The following is a 20757-nucleotide window of genomic DNA, read 5'->3' as shown; positions in this document are numbered from 1 at the left end:
CTGGAAGGATTAATTTTTTTATAAATTAACCATACTTCTAGGATTTAATGTGAATAATATACTATATAAACATCCTGTAAATTTGTCAGCTTCTGTTTTTTAAAGAATCAACCCCTCAATCCCTGCATTTGGGAAGCTGAAGCAGGAGGATTGCTATGAGTCTGAGGCCTGAATTACATAATAAATGATTCTGTCTCAAAAAAATAAAGAAGTTTAAAGAAATGAAAGAAAAACAATATGTAACAAGTTAGGAGGAGCACAGGAAGGGGGAGGGATTCCATGAAGAGCTCCATGACCTGCCTTCCTATCAGAGAGCTACAGGGTTCAGTGAAGGTTAAGTAACCACATGTTATTCAGGACGGAGATGATGGGAACCACCAGGACATCTAAAACTCGGAACTTCTGAGGCTGGTAACCTCTGAAAAACCGAACTGGGAAACTTACAGACTATAATGCCAGTCTGTATAATTGTATTTTTCCTTGAGACAGGATCACTACGTAGTTCAGGCTGGCCCTGAATTCACTATGTAGCCCTGGTTGGCCTTGAACCCCTGCCTCTGCCTCCCCAGTGCTGTGATTACAGATGTGCGTACTAAGCCCAGCTGCCAGTCTGTGTACTGAAAGAAAAGTCATACAGGGAATATAAAAGGCTCAAGGGACACTGATGGAGGCACATCTTATCTCTGTACAGACTGTCTCTGTACACGATAGGGATAATGTACCACGCTACACCATGACGGAGAGTTCCAGATTTATAACAGAGTCTTACTCAAGTTCCAGATTTATAACAGACATAATCTTTCTCCCCCAAATTATTGAGTGGGTTTTTGTTTTTTGGTACTGGGGATTGAATTCACAATCGTGTACTTGCAAGGCAGGCACTTATGCCATTGAACTAAATCCCTGGCCCTCTCCCCAAAATTATTCATAGGATTCTTTTAAGTAACTGCACATCAAAGCTGTCACAGTTGCTTTCACCATTTTATAGTGGAAGGTAGGTTTGGGATTAGACAAATGAGTCTGCTTGATGTCACTGCCAAATGATGACTTACCAGAGAGAAAAGAGTGTCTCAGGTAGAGAAGACATAAACTTCTGAAGAATACACTCCAATTACAGGAGCATTTGAAGGAATCCCTATATATTCTAGTGTCCAATGCAGCTGCAGAGTTCCATTTAGTAGGCAGAGTCCTAACCTGGGCTTCATGACAAGGACATTAAAATCTAGAAGAATAAAGATGAGGTGAATTCTGCCTGAATAATGAAGTGTTTCCATTATGCATTATCAACAACTCAATAAAAATTCTGTCACATCAGTATGATTTAGGACAAGGCCAAATAACCAAAGCTTGATGCCTTGTCTGTGACATGCAATTAATACCATCCTGCCAATGAATTTATGCAACACAAAGCTATGCACAAAATTATAAAGTCTAAGACAGATAGGCACTTCTTAAAAACTCAAATGGAACGGTAATAATTATCGCTTTATCACCTGTAAATAACATAAAACAATTATTTTTGTTTGAGAGTTATAGATCACATATATCATCATATTCTTATGTCAAATTTACCTACTTTGCTCTGTCAGCACAAGGATGGATTTAAACAATTTATTTGAAGTATTTGGACATATGAATGTGTGTGTTGGGGGTGGTAAGCGAGTGAAAACAAGTTTTATGTACCAGTTATCAACATACTGGCTCTCAGCTCCAAGGCTACCTTTCCTTGCTGGCTTTGTGGCAGCTGGCCCAGGACTTGACTCTGACCCTCTCCTGTCAAGTAGATACCAGGCTGTCACTACCTATGTCCTCACTATTATCATGCAGCAAGTGACCTGTGCAAATGAGGCTTGTGGTGCCCATTGCTGTTCCACAACACTGCCCACAAGCTCTGGCTGCTTTCCTCACCACCAGCCGGCTGTGTGCCAGATCAAGGAATTTCACTCGGCGGAAAGGGCAGGCTCCGTATACTCTATGGTTTCTTCACTGCTCTTTTCAGCAAGAGCAAAACTCCAAGCTCAAGGCCAAATCGAGGTGCAAACAAACACAAACAGCAACAGACTGAGAATGTACTCTGTCAGCAATAAATCCTAATCCTTCGTCACCCCAGTTACTTCACACACAACTGTGGGAGCACTGCACCAGGTCTAAGAGGTCAGTATTAGTCGGTTGCGCTGTGAACTTGCAGCCTAATTCTCATTACTACGCCTGTCTTAGAAATGTGACCCATTAACCCAGCTTCAAAGTTGTATTGGGCTGGGGCTGAGCTCAGAGGCAGAAGCGAGCTTTAGCACATGGGAAGCCCTGGGTTCTGTCTCCGGCACCAAATAAATGAACGAGTAACTACGATTCTAACCTTGGAAAATTCCAAACCTGGAAAAGGAAATATACCAGCTAAAAGGGTAGTTTTCAGATTTGGAAGAAACTTCTGGCCAGTCTGGCAAATTTGAAAGAAAATAAAATCTAGAATTCAACAGCAAGATGCAGCAAATTACAGCCTGCTGCTTCCCATAAATAAGTGTACTGGATCAGGTGCACCTAGTCAGTTACTTTTTTCACACCCAGTCATTAGGTACTATGATTATTAATTCCACGCACAGTACACAGACTGCATGGCCCATGGACCCTAAAATATGCGCTATCTTGCTCTTCATAGAAAATGCTGCTAAACTCCCCACACCCCAGGGGTTAGATAATCAGTACTTAACGTAATTACTGATGGAGCTGGGTTTAGATGTCTTTTCTTCTGGTCTGTCTCTGGGATTTTTTTTTTTAACTTCTTTTGGTTTCTGTTTCTTGCCTTTGTGTTTGCTTTTGGAGTACTCATTAGTAAAACATTTTAATATCTAATGGTTATACATATCATTTTAATGATTGCTCTAGATTAAAATATTCATAAATTTTTATAGTTTCAATTATTCCTAATACATTTCTTATGAAATATAAAAGCTAAGTAACCAAAAACTGGGAGCAAGTTGAGACTGAATACAGACAACGTGCAGAGTATGTGGCAACAGAACTCTGACCCACAACAAAGCCAAACCACAGTCCCTGTGGTCATCTAGTCAGAACGGTCAGGGCTTCAACACCCCAGAGATTGTTCCACTTCCAACTCAGGACTAGTGAGACAAAGCCAAATGTGTTCCCCAAACAACCGTAGAAAATACCTCTTCTGCTTTCTGGTCAAGCTCCAATTATTCCCGGCAACAGCTTGCAAACTGGCCTGAAGCTGCCATTTATTTTCTTTCCTCCCCCATTGTAAAGCTGTATAAATATACACTGTGCTTACCAAACACTTTTTTGCAACATGCATGAAATTGTCTGTTCTCACTTTGGATGTGGTCTTTATTTCTACAACTTAAATGTACAATAGCATAATAACTGTGATTTACCAGCATTCTGTATTATGATACATATGTCAAGGCAAATGAGTAAGCTACAGCTACATACAATGTGGACTATACAAAAATGTTGACAGAAAAGACGGTAAAGAACACAACATAGGTGGATGTGGTGGTGCACACCTGTAATCCCAGCACTCAGGCGGCTGGGACAGGAGGATCACTGTGAGGTCAAGACCAGTTTGGGCTATAAAGTGAGCTCAAGGCCAGCCTGAACTGTGTAATGAGACCCTGCCTCAAAAATACAAAGAAAAAAAAAGAATACTTAACAGCATTTCATTTAATTTACTCAAGTGTATAAACCAAAAGTACAGTACAAAACACACACACCCACACTTTGCAGATCCTTTGGCATTGGAGCCTCCTTCAAAGTTTGGCCAAAACAACTCTCTCTCCCTTAGTCTTTTTCTCCTAAACATTACTCAGAGGCACAGCACTCAAGTCCTCTTGGGCTGCTGGTCAGTGTCCAGTTCTGGACTGTGTGTGGCTTCCCAGATTCCCTGGTTACAGCAAAGCCCAAACCCCTCCAGGAGTTTTGGTCTGTCTGCTCCATCCACTGTCCCAACCTCAGGTGGCTGGAGGCAGCCTATCTTGGAATGTTTTTAATACTGCCTGGGACACTGGCCAGCCGACAGAGGGTGAAACAAAGGAAACCTCTGACCTGAACCTCAATGAACAACTGGATGAAAGGCACAGGACACATTTCTGTGAAGGCGAAAAGGTCTGCATTGCCCTCCTCGGCCCCATCAAGCTGCACCACGAACACGGGCTGTTGACCTAGGAGGTGCAAAGCTAGAAATAAAGGGTTGCAGATAAATAAAAACCCCAAAGCTCTTTCACCATAGTTTAGTACTTTTATCACTAAGCACTCCCCCCTTGTTCAAATTTTTATTACTAGAGTTCCAAAAAGTTAATTTGAACAATTTTTATATTAAAAGTTGTTGGAGTAGAGCAGATCTTTGAAGCTCCCTGGGCTGCCAGTTTGAAACATCATTCTCTATACAATACTTATAAATACAGTGGACCCTCGGTTATCAACCTCTATTCGTTCCAAATTTATGTCTGAACACTGTAGAGTTCAAGAACTGAACATACTTTTCCCATAAGATATAATAATGGAAAACCAAATGTATTGGTACCTCGGTTCATGAATTTCATGCATCCCATGTTTCTGGAAAAGGTGATCTTTGGGTCTGTCACCTGATGCAGGGTTCTTTTTTTTTTTGGTACCAGGAATTGAACTCACAACCTCACGCTTGCCAAGCAGGCACTTACGCCCCTGAGCTAAATCTCCAGCCCGTAACACAAGGTTCTCAAAAAAAAAAAAAAAAAAAAAAAGAAAAGAAAAGAAAAGAAAAAAGTCGAATGTATTCATGAATCAAGGTTTTGCTGTAATTCGTTCTGAGGCCCAAAAATTACATGAATAAACTCATTTTTCCAGAACTTTAACAAATTTTGCAATGATCTCTTTTGATTGAGATTCGTTTTTCCTTAACTTTACTGCTGGTATCACTAACTTTCTTTGGAGTCATAGGTATGATATACAAGTAAAAGTGCAAAATAAAAAAAAAGCTCACAATGGCAAAGCACTATAAGCTGTCACAGATTAACACAAGCATCATATGGTGTCAGGGTGAGACCAGCACTTAGAACAAAGCATCATCCCTCTGTGTCTGTAGTGAGATGTGATGCATGATTCCCTCCCAGCTTGTACAGGTTTTTCTAGTAAGCTTTTTGGTTCCACTGGTCAGCAAAGTTACAAACACCAAACAGATTTTTGTAAACTTTCCTCTTCTAGTGGGAAGTTCAAATTTGGAACTGCTTGACAACTAAATTTTAGAATTAAAGGGTAAGTTAGTGGTTGCCAAGAGCTGAGGATAGATGCAGGAGGGAAGGGAATGTGGTTATGAAAAAGTAACTTGAGGGATTCTCGTCATAGTGGGGATGTTTAGGACCTTGCTTCTGGCAGGGGACAGATGAACACAAATGGTAAAGCTGTTTGGAACTAAGCACTCATAGATTATAAAACTGGGAAATGTACAGAAAATGGATGGATTGCATCTGCTTTAATTTCCTAGTGATGACATACTGTACTTTACAAAATATTAATATTGGGGGAAATGGAACCAAGTTCTGTTACAGTACTGTGCAAAGGATTTTTGGATTATCTTTTACAACTCCATGTGAATTTACAATTAATTATCTTCACAAAAGGTATAATTAAAAAAAATCAAACTAGAGATGAAGATGTTTCAGGAATATCTGTGGTTATAATTTTTTTTAAATATCCAAAGTTAGATAGAAAAATGTGATGTTTAAATAAATCTAAAGTAGCCTTTTGTAAGGAAAGTAAATTTGTAATACAAAGCATCATGCTGTAGTATAAGTCATTATGATTTTTTCTTTATTCTTCCTTTTTTTTTAAGGTCTTGCTATGTCATCTAGGCTGGTCTTGAACATGTAACATGCAATCCTCCTGCCTTGGCCTCCCAAGTGCAGGATTACAAGTGAACACCATTAGATGGCTTGTGACTTTTAAGTTGTGTATGAAATAACAGTACATATTAAAATCAATGGCATCTTAGATCTGTTGATAATAGTACAAACTTCTAAGTAAAGGGCTTGGTTTACAAGTCTGTTTTGACTCAGGATGCCAACTTTGGCATCAATCATCAGTGTTGTGGCTCAACATTGACAGTCTCTCACAGTGTTATGGTTGGTGTCTGAGTGGCCCACAAAGCCGCATGCAGTTGTGGATATAATTGGTTCGTTGTCTAGCGCTAGGATTGGCAGTGTAAGTGCTGTACCTGCCAAGGGCGGAGCTAGCATACAATATAAGGGAGGAAGAAGGCATGTTTTTTCCCTTTTGTCTTTTCTGCACTTGCTGTTTGCAGCCTCCATGAACAGTTGCCCCTCAGCCAGGCCACCCTGCCTTAGAGCCAGCTGAGTATGGCCTGAAACCTCCAAAACTATAAAATAACTAAAACTTTCCTTGATTTATTTTGGATATCAGGTATTTATCTCGTCTCAAAAATGAGAAAAAAATAACCAAGACATAGTACAACAGGATAGACTGAGTCAGAAAGCAAAATTTTTCATGTTTCTGTTTACAATATACAGGACAACAAAAATTCAGGAACAATGGGAAGGAATGTATAAAACAGAAATGGAAGAGATTATAAAATGATTTTTATATTAATACTTCAAAATTTTCAAACACTTGTCAAATAAAAGTCATAGAACTCAAAGTGCTATATAATTGTTAGTCTTTGACTGAAACTTCTATAGAAATTATTGATGAAAACTCAAAGTTGTTAAGTAAACTTATGTCTGACCTTGTATTACTTATAGATGTCAAGATGATCATGGTTAATACTAAATTAAGCCTTCGTAGAGTATGATTTATGCCCAATACTGATTTACTAACTCAAAAATATCCCAAGAACTCATTATCAAGTGATGAGCTTTATTTTAAAAAATCATCTTTATCAAAGTTTTAATCTTAAATACACACAAAATGGTTCCTAAATGAAACACAAAGCTATTTTTCCTAATAGCACAAATTTTGTCATAGTCTTTTTGTTTGTAAACTTTTTCCTTGACATGAAACTGAAAGAAAAATTTAAGTATATAAAAAAAATCATAGGTTACTTTGTGTATTTATCACTTTTAACAAATGTCTTAGGATGTAAGTAGTATATTAAGACCATAAATCATTGTATCTTACAGTACTGTTATTACACAATTATTTACAAAATTATTTTGTTGTATCTTGTGAGGCTGAGTCTAGCTTACAATGAGTTGGGAAACAGAACTATTTTTTTCCCCTTCTATGAAGTTTTAAATTTTTTGCTGGGACAGAATTTAGGGGTTGGGTAATGTTCAATGTATTTACATTTTATCAAACAGATTCTAATGCATAATTTTACAGCACATATCATTACTAACACTGACAAAAATAAATTAAGAGTTTGAACATACCTCAGTGACAAGCATGTTGTAAATGCAACATAGTTATCAAAATATTTAACTGTTGTATTAAACCTCAAGAGTCACATTCAGTCTTCACTGTCTGAGCAAATCAGTTTTAGTCTCTTCATGGTCCTCCATCGGTCTTTCAACATAACACTTGTTCGGTTGTTGAATTTGTAACGTAACAGTATTTTAGACCAGTTTCCCTCTCCATATTTCCTCACGCCAGATTTCAAATTCTTGTCTTCTTCCCAAAGCCATGGCTTTTGGTAAAAAAAAAAAAGAAGTTACTCACATGAACAATTCTTTGAAAGGAACAAAGCTGATATAATACAACTTTTCAAAAATCAACTTCTTAAAGAATTTCTCTATATAGTTTCTAGATTTTTATAAGACACTGTATAATAACTTGCTAAGGGTAATTATTGCTCATTTTATATAAGCTCACCTGCCAAAGGTTGGAACGCTAGAAAGTGACAGAGCTTCTACCTCCATTCTGTTCAGCTTTACGTTCACACTGCCTGCCAGCTCTTTAGAAGTAGAGGACTGGAGATTGCACACAGGGCCTCCACACTAAGTTTCATCTTTCACCACTTTTTATTTTTTATTTTAGACAGGGTATCACTAAGTTGTTAAAGGTTGGGCTCAACATTTTCCTGCCTTAGTCACTTAGAATTTGAGACTACAAATTCATGCCACCACACCCAGCCCTCATATTTCCTCTTGATCCTTTTATGTAATTCTTAAAAGACTCCTTCATAATTCTAAATAGAATTTATACACGTTTAGTACTCATTTAATGAACTCTGAAAATTCTGCTCTACTTGTGTTGGGGGAAGTACACACAAGGACATAAAGCTGATGTCCTCTAAAATGAATTTGCAAAAATTCAACATAAATTTAAGACATATTTTATGTTGGCAGCAAGTAACTGCAATTTAAAGAAGCTAGGGATTTGGCTCAGTGGCATAAGCGCTGGTCTGGCAAGCGTGAGGTTGTGAGTTTGATCCCCGGTACCAAAAAAAAAGTATATAATTCATATATGGTAAAACTACTGACTTTTGGCATTTGCTACAGACGACCAACTCTTGAGATCTGACCATGACTGATTATGCCTACACTATAAGAAATGCCCCAGCAGACTTCCACATTTTTGAAGAAAATTTAGCTTATCACCTTACACTACTAAAAAAAATAATCTCAGCACACTTGGGAGACTGAACAAGGAGTAAGTTTGAAGCCAGTGTGGACTATAAGGTGAGACACTGTCCCCAACACCCAAACCAAAACAAACCAACTAATCAAAACATTGGTAAGCAAGTGGAGGAAATGAAATCCATATGCACAGTCAGTGGGATAATGACACAAACATGGCAGCTGCCCCAAACAAGCAAACAAAACTACCATACAATCCAGCAATTCCACTTCAGGGTGTATGCCTAAAAGAATGAAAGGAGGGCTTCTGAAAGATGTTTGTACTCTCATGTTCATAGCTGCATTATTCATAATAGCCACAATGTGGAAATAAATGCATGAATGCATGAATAAATGAAGCAAGACGTGGTATACACACATTAAGATGGCAAACATTACATTATATGCAATTATATGTATTACAATGAAAGAAAAAGGTAGTTTCTGGTGTTTGATGCAGTATCAGAAAAAATCTAAAGAAAAGTGAAGAAGCCTGAAGAAAGTGGATGATTCACAACCATAAAAAGTGGCAGTGAACACAACCATATCCCTTGTGAAGTTGGAGCCGCCATAAGCCTGATTCCTCTGTCCTTACTCTTTATCTGCATTGTGACTTGAACCCAAGAAATGGTCTCTTCTATACCTGCTTTTGCCATTGCCTGTCTGTGACACTAGCACCAATTCTGCTGCCTACAAATTCCTGGTCACTGAGTCTCTAGACAAAACTGACATCTTCCTATGCTTATCTATGGCTGACTGACTTAACCTCTTTCTTACTACAAAGCCTCATTAACAGATAAAAAAGCCAAAAGGAGAAGCTGGGAGTGGTGGCACAGATCCCAGCTCTTAACGGCTGAGCAGGAAGGATACTGAATTCAAGTTTATCCTACACAAAGTCCCCTGGACTACATGGTGAAACCCTTCACAAAGCAAACCAAACCATGTAGGTGTCTCCCCGCCTTAAGTTACAAGTGATGAATTGACTGTTGTAACTTTAATGTTGATGACTACTATGCAAACATAATTTAAAAAAATACCTGTTTTTTCCTAGCTCTCCGGTTTTCATGAGTTACTGTCTGATTTGTTGAGACAGGTTCTTTAGTGTTTCTTCTGTGTTCCTTTCTTCCACCTAAAATTTAAAAATACTAGCATCAACATTGTTTCATATCAAATGAAAATGAGGAAGGAATGAAGTTTTTGAAGGTCATAGTAGATTTAAAGATCCTGTTCGTTTTTAGCAACTCTAAGAACTCCCTGTCTACATTTTTTCCTTCAAATCAAACCTGGAAGCAGCATGATATGAGGATCACAGTTGTTGAAAATCAGAAGGGGAGTATTTTGCATCTTCATTCTTTTTATGTCTTTAAAAAACTTATATTCTTGAGCCTAGTAACCTCAGTACTGTGGGAGGCTGAGGCAGGAAGATGGCAAAGTTGAAGCCCAGCTTTGGTAATTCAGTGACTTAGCAAGACTTTACTTCAAAGTATACAAGAACCTGAAATGTAGTTCAGTGTGAGGGCCCTAGGTTCAATCCCCAATAAATTTCCTGTCCCTGAACCACCCATACAGAAAAAAAACACAGGATTTAAGTTTTCTTTTAACAATGTTTACAGTTACATGATGTAAAACGAGAAGCATGGGCCTTTTCTCCTTTTTATTTTCTTCTTTCTTCTTTTTTTTTGAGGCAGTCTCACTATACAGTTCAGACTGGCCTTGAGCTCATTACGTAGCCCAGGCTGGCATCAAACTCTTGGTGATCTTACTTCTTTCTTATTCATAGTCAATTTGGTAAGTCAAGAAATAAATGCGTGTACGTAACAGACAAGAAACAGAACTACAATTATGAAAAGATGGTAAAAGCATACAGAACTTAAAAGAATCTACAAATAGAGTAGAGTAGGTTGGCTATAACATCAGTATACAAAAGGCAATATATACATAAACATGTTAAAGATACACATTTTGTTTGAGTAGGAACACACAATTGTCAGTTTATACCAAAGTGATCTAATTGTTGTAGTATAGTTTCAAATAAAAATTTCAACAGAGTTCTTTGTGTAACTTAACAAGATTCTCCTAAAATTGCTGGGATTACAGGTATGGGCCACCCTGCCTGGCGAACAGCGATTTTAATATTAAAAGAACTACTTCATAAGTGCCAGAATATATACATACACACACGGAAAAAATAAACCACACAGTTTTCTTTCAGTAACTGATAAAATGTGTAGGTAGCGAACAAGATGAACAATATTTGAACAGCACTACTAACAAACTTGTCCTGGTATTTTAAAATATTCCATTCAACAACAGCTTCTAATTTGCATTCTTTTAGGAGTTCATCAACAGCTGCCAAGATAGACTGGACTCTGGACCTTTAAGGATCACAGAAAAGATAAGAACTGAGAGGTCTCACTAAGTCACTAACTTGCTTGACTGGTCTCAAATTTGTGATGCGCCTGTCTCAACCTCCCAGAGGATTGGCAGGAGAAAGAAAGGAAGGGGTGATATGGCTTATATCTAGATGTGTCCCCAACTCATGTGCTTATAGGTAAAGTTTTTGAGAGGTGACTCTACCAGGGTGTGATGCTAGATTAATCCACCAATTGGTTTAGTGTAGTTCTGGGCATGGATAGGGTTCCTGAAGGGGGCAGAACCACCGTGGGTGTGGGTGGTCCCAACCAACAGGCTTACAGTCAGGATGGAATAAAAAGGAAAAGAACGAGGCCTTGTCACTTTCTGCCTGTTACGCCATGTTCTGTTTCTCCCCTTTGAGGGACCTCTATCACGCCACGATGCACTAGAGCCAGTCGACTATGGACTGAAACCTCTACTAACTTTCCTTCTTTAATTTGTGGGTTTCAGGTATTTTGTACCAGCAATGAGAGAGTACCTAAGACAAGGAACAGGAAAAGGAAAGAAAGAAGTCAAACCATCATTTTTAGCAAATGATATGATCCTCCACACAAGAGGTTCCAAAAATTTCACCAAAAAAACCCCTCCTAGTCAATTTCAGCAATGTAACAGGCTACAAAATCACAAAAATAAACAGCATTTCTGTATGACAATAATAAACTCACTGAGAAAGAAATTAGGAAAATAATACTTTTCATAATAGCATCAAGAAAAATTAAATACTTAGAAATTAATTCAACCAAGGAAGTGAAAGATCTCTACAATGAAAACTACAGCACTTTGAAAAAAAAAATCACAAAGTACATCAGAAGATGGAAAGATAAACCATTTCTGGACAGGGAGAACCTATAATTAAATGGTCATAATTCCAAAACTGATACATGGATTTAATGCAGTCCCAATTAAAATACCAACAGAATTTGTCACAGAACTAGTAAAAACAATTCTAAAATTCCTATAGCATGAGAAGCAATAGAGAGCATAAAATCACAATCCTGGAATTTAAGTTATAATACAAAGCTATAGAAATAAAAAGAGTATTGGCCAACCTCCTCTCCTCCCCAAAACCCAAAAAAGTAGATATATCAGTGGAACAGACTAGGGAACATGCTAACAACTCTAGGCACACTGAGATAGCTAATCTTTGACAAAAGGGCCAAAAATACATACTAAAGAAAAAACAGCCTCTTTGACAAGTGGTGCAGAGAAAAATGGCTGTGCACATGCAGAAGACTGAATCTACATCCCTACCTTTTACCATATACTAAACTAAAATAAAAATAGATCAAAAATCTAAACATTAAAACAAGTACTTCATCTGCTGGAAAGCAGAATAGGCAAACTCTTCGAGGGTATAGGCACAGGCAAGGTCCCTCTGAACATAACCCTAACTGCGCAAGACAGAATACCAAGAAACAACAAATGCGATCACATCCAAGGAAAAAGCCTTTACGTAGGCCAACAAAAAAGCCAACACAGCGGGAAGACAACCTATAAAACGGGGTAAAGATTTTGCCTTCTGTTCCTTAGACAGAGGACTTATATCTAGAATATACATAGAACTCAAAAAATTAGATACCCCAATGCAAAAGATCCAATTAAAAAAGGGAAAGCGTGGGCATGAAAGAAGAAAAAACAAGCCAAGTACAGTGTTACACACCTGTAATCCCAGTATTTTTGGAGGCTGAGGTAAGAGAATCACAAGTTTGAGCTTAGGGCAGAGAACTTAGTGAAACTCTCTCTCCAATAAAAATTTATAAACAAAAACAACTCATATAAAAACAAGAAACAGATTGGTTACCAGATTTTCCCAGGGTAGCACTCAAAATTATGTTTGCAAAGTTGTGATAAAGAACTGATAATGTGGATGTAAAGATCAACAAATTATAGTAGCTATAAGTTATTAAAAATAAAAGTAAATCAGGGCCAGGGATTTGGCTCCTTGGCATAAGTGCCTGCCTGGCAAGTGCGAGGTCGGTACAAAAAAAAAAAAAAAAAAAAAAAAAAACAACAGTTATGTGTTGATCAGCTGATAAAAACGTTGTGACCAAAGGCTCAAAAGAATCTAACTCAACATTTTCTGTAGGGGTAATAATTCAGTATTTGTAACTCAGTGGTCTTTGAATCTTTAAAAAAATATACCTACTAGTGCATAATGAGATTTGATTATATATATCTCAAAAAAGTATCTACTGGAAATTACTGCATACAGCAATGACAGCAGAGTAGTATTACTAGCACAGCAAAAGATACCTAAGCTAGGCAATAGTTTTCTAAATTAAACAGCACTTCAAACTTTATTATTTAAGCCCTTTGCTGCTTTGGCTTTCTGAAGTGTGCATCTTTTTGTGTTAAACAGGTGTTTCTCTTTGTTACAGGGTGAAGCCTATCATTTGATCATTTTGAGAACATATCATCTTTCCAGTGCTGAAACTGCATTAAGTAGTACTCACTTTGAAGAACTCCCACTCTTTCTTTCTTATTAAGGTCTTGCTGACAGTTTCCTTGTTTCAACTTAGATAAGATGTTCTTGTGAAACCTAAATAAAATGCAAAAGCTTGTGATTGATTTGAAAAAGACAGAGGGCAAAAAAAAAAAAAAAAAAAAAAAAAAACCCCAGACAATTTATCTTGAGACTGAGCCTGCTTATTTTGGTGCTCTCCTTGCCTACGGTCCGACATTAACCTTTTACCTTAAAATTTCTGCTGTCAGGCTTTTTTTTTCTCTCTCTCATCTCTTTTCTCTACTTCATTTACTCAGAAATTAAGACAGCCTTTTAGATTAAGAAAAAAATTCTTCAAACTATATACTTTTATCTCTATAAACATTCTATGCAACCAACTAACAATCTCTCCTCTTTTCCTCTTTCTCCACACCTTCTATTGTGCGCCTTGGAATGCCTTTCTCAACTCCTTCGCCAGTTCTTCTGTCTCTCCTTGGGGAACAATTATTTCTTTCCTTTGTGGCCTTTTCAAGTAGAGAATGGCTTAATCTTCCATCCTCCATAAACTAGAGCATCCCAGAAATGGGTCTTTATAGTTGACCTTTTGTAGTACTGGGGTCAAACTCAGCACTTCACATGTGCTAGGCAAGCAATCTCATGCTAAGCAAAAACTTCAACCCGTGAGGAATCATGCTATTGAGATATTATTACCTTTTACTATCTTCATAGCCACCCACTATCGTTTGAGGCAATGTCCATCACTCACAAATCTTTCTTGCACCAAGTCCTGCTATTATGAAGAATTTCTGTGTTTTCCTGAACAAGCCTCAGAACATCCGAGCTTATCAAATCTATATCTCCCAACAATCTGCACACTAAATTAAGCTGCCTCCTCCCATGGTTCTACTTAGCATCCCAAGTACTCTATTAAAATAAATCATTCATACAGATCTTCTGTTCTCCAGACAAGTTAAATGTAAACTCCTATTCTCTTCCTGTTTTACCACTTTATTTCATGACAAAAAGTTTACTAAACATCTACTTTAAGGCCACGCCCTTCCAACAATGGCCTTGTAGAAACAATGTGAAACAGTTTGAAATTTCAACATATCAGGACCTTGAAGTTAGCAAGATCTTGAGATACTTTTATTCAGACCATTTACATAGCAGTTGTAAGAATATATTTAGGTCAAAAGACAGAAAAAAAAAAGAAATGTCAATTTATTTCACCTCAATAAGGATACTATCACTCTCTGACCATTCATTTATCACTGAAGTGTCACTAACACTTCAAAAGAAGGAAAAAAAAAATCCTAAGACCATAAACAGAAGAAACTGTTTCAGGATAGAACTACTTTCCACATGTTTCAATTCATAAAAAATCTTTGCGAATAGTGCCTGGTTATGACATGGTTAATTTTTCTCTGATATGCTTGACAGGTATAAAGTAAACTTTTCCAAACAGAAGATGGCATAGTTAATGCTGTAACATTCACAACATCACTCTTTCAAGGCTCAGTTCTTATTTCCATGAAGTTGTTTAAAAGCTTCACTGAGGTATAATGTATATGCCAAACATACTGTGTATGTTCAATGTATACCAGTTGTTGAGTTCAATTTCAATTTCTTGTCCTGTCAGTCTCCACTTGAATTTTTAAAGATTTTTCTTTGATATAGTTAAAATAGCTTCCACAAACACAGCAGAATCATATTCACCTAGATGCCTTCAATGGTTCTATTCTTCTTTCCTAAAATGACATTTCCTTTTCCATCTATCCCTAAAATCATAACCACTACTTCAAGTCCCTGTGCAAATTGGACACCTGTTAGATTTATCTCAGCTCCCTCATTTGTTTTCACTTGTTTCCTGCCTATAATTCTTACTGCCTCAAACAAATAAGCTTTATCTGAGCAAAATGTTTTAGTCTCAATAAGTTTCAATTTTTCTTGCACTTGTATGACCTCATCATCACACTTCTGACCTATGCTAGCTTCATTTGCAAACTACTGATTAGCTAGACAAGAATTCACCCTGGTAACCTTTGAGGTAGATCCTGAATAGTAAGTAAGAGCTTGCTTATGAAAGAATAAAACAAACACACACACACACACACAAAGTGAATCCAAAAAGGTAGACAGAGAACTATTTAAATAAAGATCAGTGAGAAGTTCTATGTTGCTAGAAAGTATCACGCATGGGGCCAGGAGGGAACAGCTCCCCTCCCTCTTCTTTATTAGTATCTCTGTGTAGTACACAGTTTGCATCCCTTGTGGGGAGTTGATACACGGATACATCTTCATTCCTTTTTTCATCCACTTTCTCATCCATCTCCTGATCCTCTTCCTTCTGTGTCACATTTACAAAACATATTCATACTCCTTGTGTGGAGGTGACAGGTACACATATGTATCTTAACTTCTTTCTTCATCCCCATTCCCTCCCTTTCAGTCTTCTGTTCCTCTCCCCATTTAAGAAAGATCTGTCTCCTTACTTCCTATTAACTATCTTAAAAATGTATCTCTTTCTATTTTGGGTTTCTCATATAAGAAATCATCCACTACATATCGTTAGGTGTGTTTCAGAGCCCTCAGTGGGTGTTTCAAACTAAGGAGAGCACCAAAATACATACAGTGGCAGTCTTCCTCATCTAGTTTTAATTTTTATAATTTTACTTAGTAGTTGGCCACTATAGCCTGAAAATATTAAATGAGAAACTGAAGAAATGAACAATTTATAAATTATGTACTTTCTAATAGTGCGATAAAATCCTGAATCCTCTCTGCTCTGTTCTGCATGGGACATGCACCAGACCAATGTTCAGTGTATCCATGCTATAAAACATACTTATAAACCATGCATGTAAAACACGCTTAGTAAATCTCTCAGTTTTTAAGTAACGTAAACATTTAAAAATTGCAACTTTATATGTAGGACTGGGGGTTAAAGCTAAGGTTCTAAGGAACAGTACTTAGGTAACTAAAGTGTAGTACAGTCAAACCTAGGTTCATAGGGGATAGTACTGCTATGCAAGTACTTTATCACTGAGTCTCTATAGTAACCTTCCTTACTTAATAATGGACCCAAAGCACAAAAACAAGTGACACTGGCATCTTTGGATATGCTAAAGAGAAGCTATAACATGAACTCTTTAAGTAAAAAAGTAAAAGCTCTCAACAAGGAAAAGAGAAGCATATGCCACAATGCTAAGTTCTACTGTAAAAACAAATCTTTGAAATTCTTAAGAAAGAAAATAATATTTGGTTAGGCCCAAGAGTGCATGCTTTTATTCTCAGCTACATAGGAGGCTGAGGTAGGAGGACTAAATTGGAGGCTAGCCCAGGCAACTCAGCCAAGACTTTGTCTCAAAATAAAAAGGGCTGGGGATGTAGCTCATCAGTCAAGTGATCATGGTACTGCCGTAATGACTGGAAACAAGGAAAAATAAATATATATTACTTTTTTTAGTTGCACCTCAAACTATAAATTTATGGCCACAGTGCATACATACAAGTGCTTAGTTAAGAGGAAAGGGAATTAAATTTGTGACTGGAGTCAGGTTTGATGGCACGTGCCTGTAATCCCAATACTCTGTGAGGCTGAGGCAGGAGGACTGCACGTTCAAGCTCAGCTTAAGCCAACTTACCAAGGGCCTGTCTCAAAAAGGGGGGGAGGGGTGGGGAAATGAGGATGTAGGTTAGTGAGAAGGCCCCGATATGATCCCCAGTACAAAAGAAAATGTGGGTCAAAAACGTAAACAGAAAAGATGCTCTATCTGAAGGCAACATGTCACACCCTAAAGCACTTTATAAATAGAGCAGTTTCCTTTTATACCTGGGAGATACGTTCCAAGAGCTCTAGCAGAATCCTGAAACTAAATAGTACTGAGCCTCATATATAAGCACTTTCCAAAATCTGTTGCAGTAACTTGTAGTCTGAGGTCTAACAAAATTTTTCTAGCATAACTAGAATTTTCTAGCAAAACTAGCATAAATTTTTCTTTTTGCACAGTTTTATACATCTTAGTAAGGTCAACACACAAAGTTTTACTTTCCTTATTAGGTCAATATATTTTGTCTTTCTACTTAAAGGAAGCTTCTATTTTATGGGTTTTCTGTGACATGTCCATACTGCTAACATCATTACTTTTATAGTTTGGGGCCATTATTAAATAAAATAAGGGTTACTTAAATAAGCAATGCAGTAACAAATGTTAACTGATAACTGATGCTATGGCTTGTGTTCAGATGGCCCCCTCCGTAGCCTTATGCAGTCATAGGTGGGGCTTGTTCACCTTGTTGAGAATAGTACAATAAATCACTTACATTACTTAAATGGTTTCATTTTCTTATTCCCTCGTTTTTGCTTAATGTATATAATTTGTACAAGTCATGAAGTAACTATAGGATTTCAAAGATCTAAATAATAAGTTATCAGTAAGATAACAGAACATAAAATATTTTTACTAATGATTCACTAGCATTGTTTTTACATAAAATAACATTCTTAAGACAAAAACGAGTTTACAAACCTTTTTTCTTTAATCAAATTAGCTTCAGTTTCTGTTTCATCATCACTGCCAGATTTATCTTGAGAAGCTATTATTCTTGTGTTCTCACTTTCCACTACTTTTACTGCTGCCTTAAAAAAGTGGTGTGCAGAGAGAAGCGAGAGACAAAAATGCATTAAGCCAGTTTAAGTGAAGATCTTTAAATTAAACCTTTTGTTTACTAGTCAGAGTTAATGTATCTGCTCACTAGCCAATAAAGAGCACCATGTTATTTTTTCATCAGTAATTTTAACAGTGTTGGCAACTGCTTTAGCTATCTGCTTGTTTCATAATAACTAAAGATCTTTCCTAATAAACGTTTGATAGTGTTTCTAGGATTTTAAGAAAAAAAGAAATTAAAAAACTAAACTTCAAGATATTCAAAAGTAAACCACCTCTAACTGTGATGCTCCATTGTAATATCACATTAACTTTTTAAGGCTGAAACAAAATTATGTTAAGCCAGGCATGGTGACGTGTCTGTAGCACTCTGGGAGGCTGAGGCATAAAGACTACAAGTTCCAGTCTACCCTGGGAAACTTAAGTGACTAGGGAGAACCTGACTCAAAATAAAAAATTAAGAAACAGGGAATTTAGCTTAAGTGTGAAGGCATAAAATCAATCCTATGTACTACAATAAAGGGGGCAGGGGCACAGACATAGCTCAGTGATGCCATAGCTCAGATACAACGCCCTGTGGTCAGCTCCAACACTGAAATAAATAAATATTAAGGAAAAAAAATAATCTCCTTGAACTCATCTTTTTCTTAAAAATGTTAAAAAATTTTATTGAAAATTCACTTAAAACTGAAAACTAATTTTCAATTATTTCTTAACTCATCGTAAGTTTTCCTCTCAACTTTTTAGTCTGAAAATTTCTCCAGCTCATATTCTGAAAACTGACAGGGCTCGGTGAACACTTGCCTCCCATGTGAGAAACTCAAGTCTCTATCACTAGCACTGCCAAAAAGAATAGCAAAAATATTATAGAGATCACCTACAAATCTTTCAGATTAACTAATTTTAACATTTTACATTCTTCTACAAAACCATTATGTAAAATGTTCTCCTTTATTAATATCCTTGTTCACTCCTTCAAACAATATACCTTTATTAGAAAAGTTGATGATTTTTCTCTTAGCACCCAACTCACGAAACTTCTAACTTTCTCCATCATGCGGTTGTAGCTGAAGTGTTGAAAAAAGGAGTGATATGGATCTTTCTCAGAGATTATCTTAATCAATTTCCTTTCCAATGTCTAAACAAAACAGGAAAAACATATTAATGTAAATTACAAAAATAAAATTCAAATACAAAACATTTTGTCATATTTAACTCAAAAAAATCACTTTACTAAGAAGCTTGGACACAATTACAAATTTAATTAAATAATCTGCTGATATGTATTTTTCTTTTTATGTCCCCTGCGACCACTAACTTTTGAGTTTTTGATATTTCGACACATTATAAGAGAATAAAGAGTATTATGGAACTAGACACAATGTATCTCACTCAGTGGTACAGTATCTGCCTAGCAAGCAGGAGGGTTTATGCCACCCAGGCAACAGCACAAAAAACCAAGAAAACAAAAACAAAAACCCCAACCCAACCCAACCTAATGCAACCCAAACTGAAACAAAAATTGATTGCATATTACTGAGTTTAAAAATAAAACATTATCCCAGGCATAGTGGTACATGCCTGTAATTCCAGCACTGGGGAGGCTGAGGCAAGAAATCACTCTGAGTTCCAGGCCAGCCTGGGCTACACAGTGAGTCCAGGCCAGCTTGAACTACAATAGTGAGACACTATCTCAAAACAAAACAAATGAAACAAAAGACCATTATCAGTATGGTTGAAGTCCCTGTTTACTGCCAGAATCTGTATTCCATTCCCTTCCCTCACCTCTGAATTCAGAATTTGCCATTCTCATAAATTCCTTTATAGTTGCATTCCATATGCATGTATCCATAAATACAAAGTACTGTTTAACATGGTTCTAAGATGACTTTTTTGGGTCTCCTCTTATGTACAAGTTTTTCTTGGAGAGTAGTTCACTGAATGCAAGATAGCATACACACACACACACACACACACACACACACACACACACATTCCCCATACCCATATGCTGGTAGTGCTAGGGATTGACGACATTGACGACATTCACACTGAGCTACATCGTCAGCCATTTTTTCTTTTGAGACAAGGTCTAAGTAAGTTGCCCGGGCTGCACTCAAACTTGTGATCCTCCGGTACTAGCTATCCCAGAGTATGTGCTACTATGCCTGGCAAAACCTACAGAACTTATAAAGCCTGGGATTAATAGCAGACAACTGTTACAGTGAGGCCTGGGTTTTTGTTTTTGTATTTAGGCCTTTAAAACTGCCATAAAGACACACATAGGCATGTTAGGATCTTTGGAAGTAAAACTGGCTAAAACTTGTGCTTGTAGATTTTGCTAAAATGGTCTTCAGTTTACGCACAAATTTATACTCTGGGAATGAACTTACGGCAGACAGTCTAATCATTCTCCATTTTTTGAATCATTAGTGTTAATTATTGGCCAGACTGTGGGATGGGAAATTGTATTTCAGTGAATAACGGTATTTGGTATTGCCCTGATAGGCATTAGTGAGGTCAAACATTTTCTCTTAATCTCCTAATGTTCACTGGATATTAAGTTTTTCTTCCTTTTTTCTTTCTCTCCCTTGTTCTTTTTCTCTTCCCTTCCTTGCTTTTCTGCAGTCCTGAGGACTTGACCCAGAGCCCGTGCACACTGGCA

The 20757-nt window shown here is 37.1% G+C and overlaps 1 protein-coding gene across 10 annotated transcripts in view; it reads right to left on the bottom strand.

Annotated features, from left to right (window-relative positions):
* The window catches only part of Terf1 (telomeric repeat binding factor 1), a 54301-nt gene that overhangs the window by 15404 nt on the left and 18140 nt on the right, over positions 1-20757 (bottom strand). For 4 of the 10 annotated variants that reach the window (XR_010050174.1, XR_010050175.1, XR_010050177.1 and 1 more), the window contains exons 5-11: positions 19081-19230; positions 17955-18064; positions 13436-13521; positions 9605-9696; positions 7383-7636; positions 3525-4193; positions 1053-1222 (exon numbers count right to left, since the gene is read on the bottom strand). Coding sequence is in view for 1 of the 10 variants with exons in the window: in XM_003479926.5 (XP_003479974.1) it covers positions 7460-7636; positions 9605-9696; positions 13436-13521; positions 17955-18064; positions 19081-19230 (615 nt within the window). In the remaining 9 variants the exon portion in view is untranslated. Of the gene's footprint in view, positions 1-1052; positions 1223-3317; positions 4194-6850; positions 7637-9604; positions 9697-13435; positions 13522-17954; positions 18065-19080; positions 19231-20757 lie in introns of those variants that run through there. The other 6 variants (XR_001199431.3, XR_001199433.3, XR_010050178.1 and 3 more) reach the window with 6 other exon arrangements.

Source organism: Cavia porcellus, unplaced genomic scaffold (genome assembly GCF_034190915.1).
Source record: "Cavia porcellus strain 051 isolate PalLab524CR breed Dunkin Hartley unplaced genomic scaffold, mCavPor4.1 scaffold_10, whole genome shotgun sequence".
Classification (NCBI taxonomy): domain Eukaryota; kingdom Metazoa; phylum Chordata; class Mammalia; order Rodentia; family Caviidae; genus Cavia; species Cavia porcellus.
This window is presented reverse-complemented; position numbering and strand designations above follow the sequence as displayed.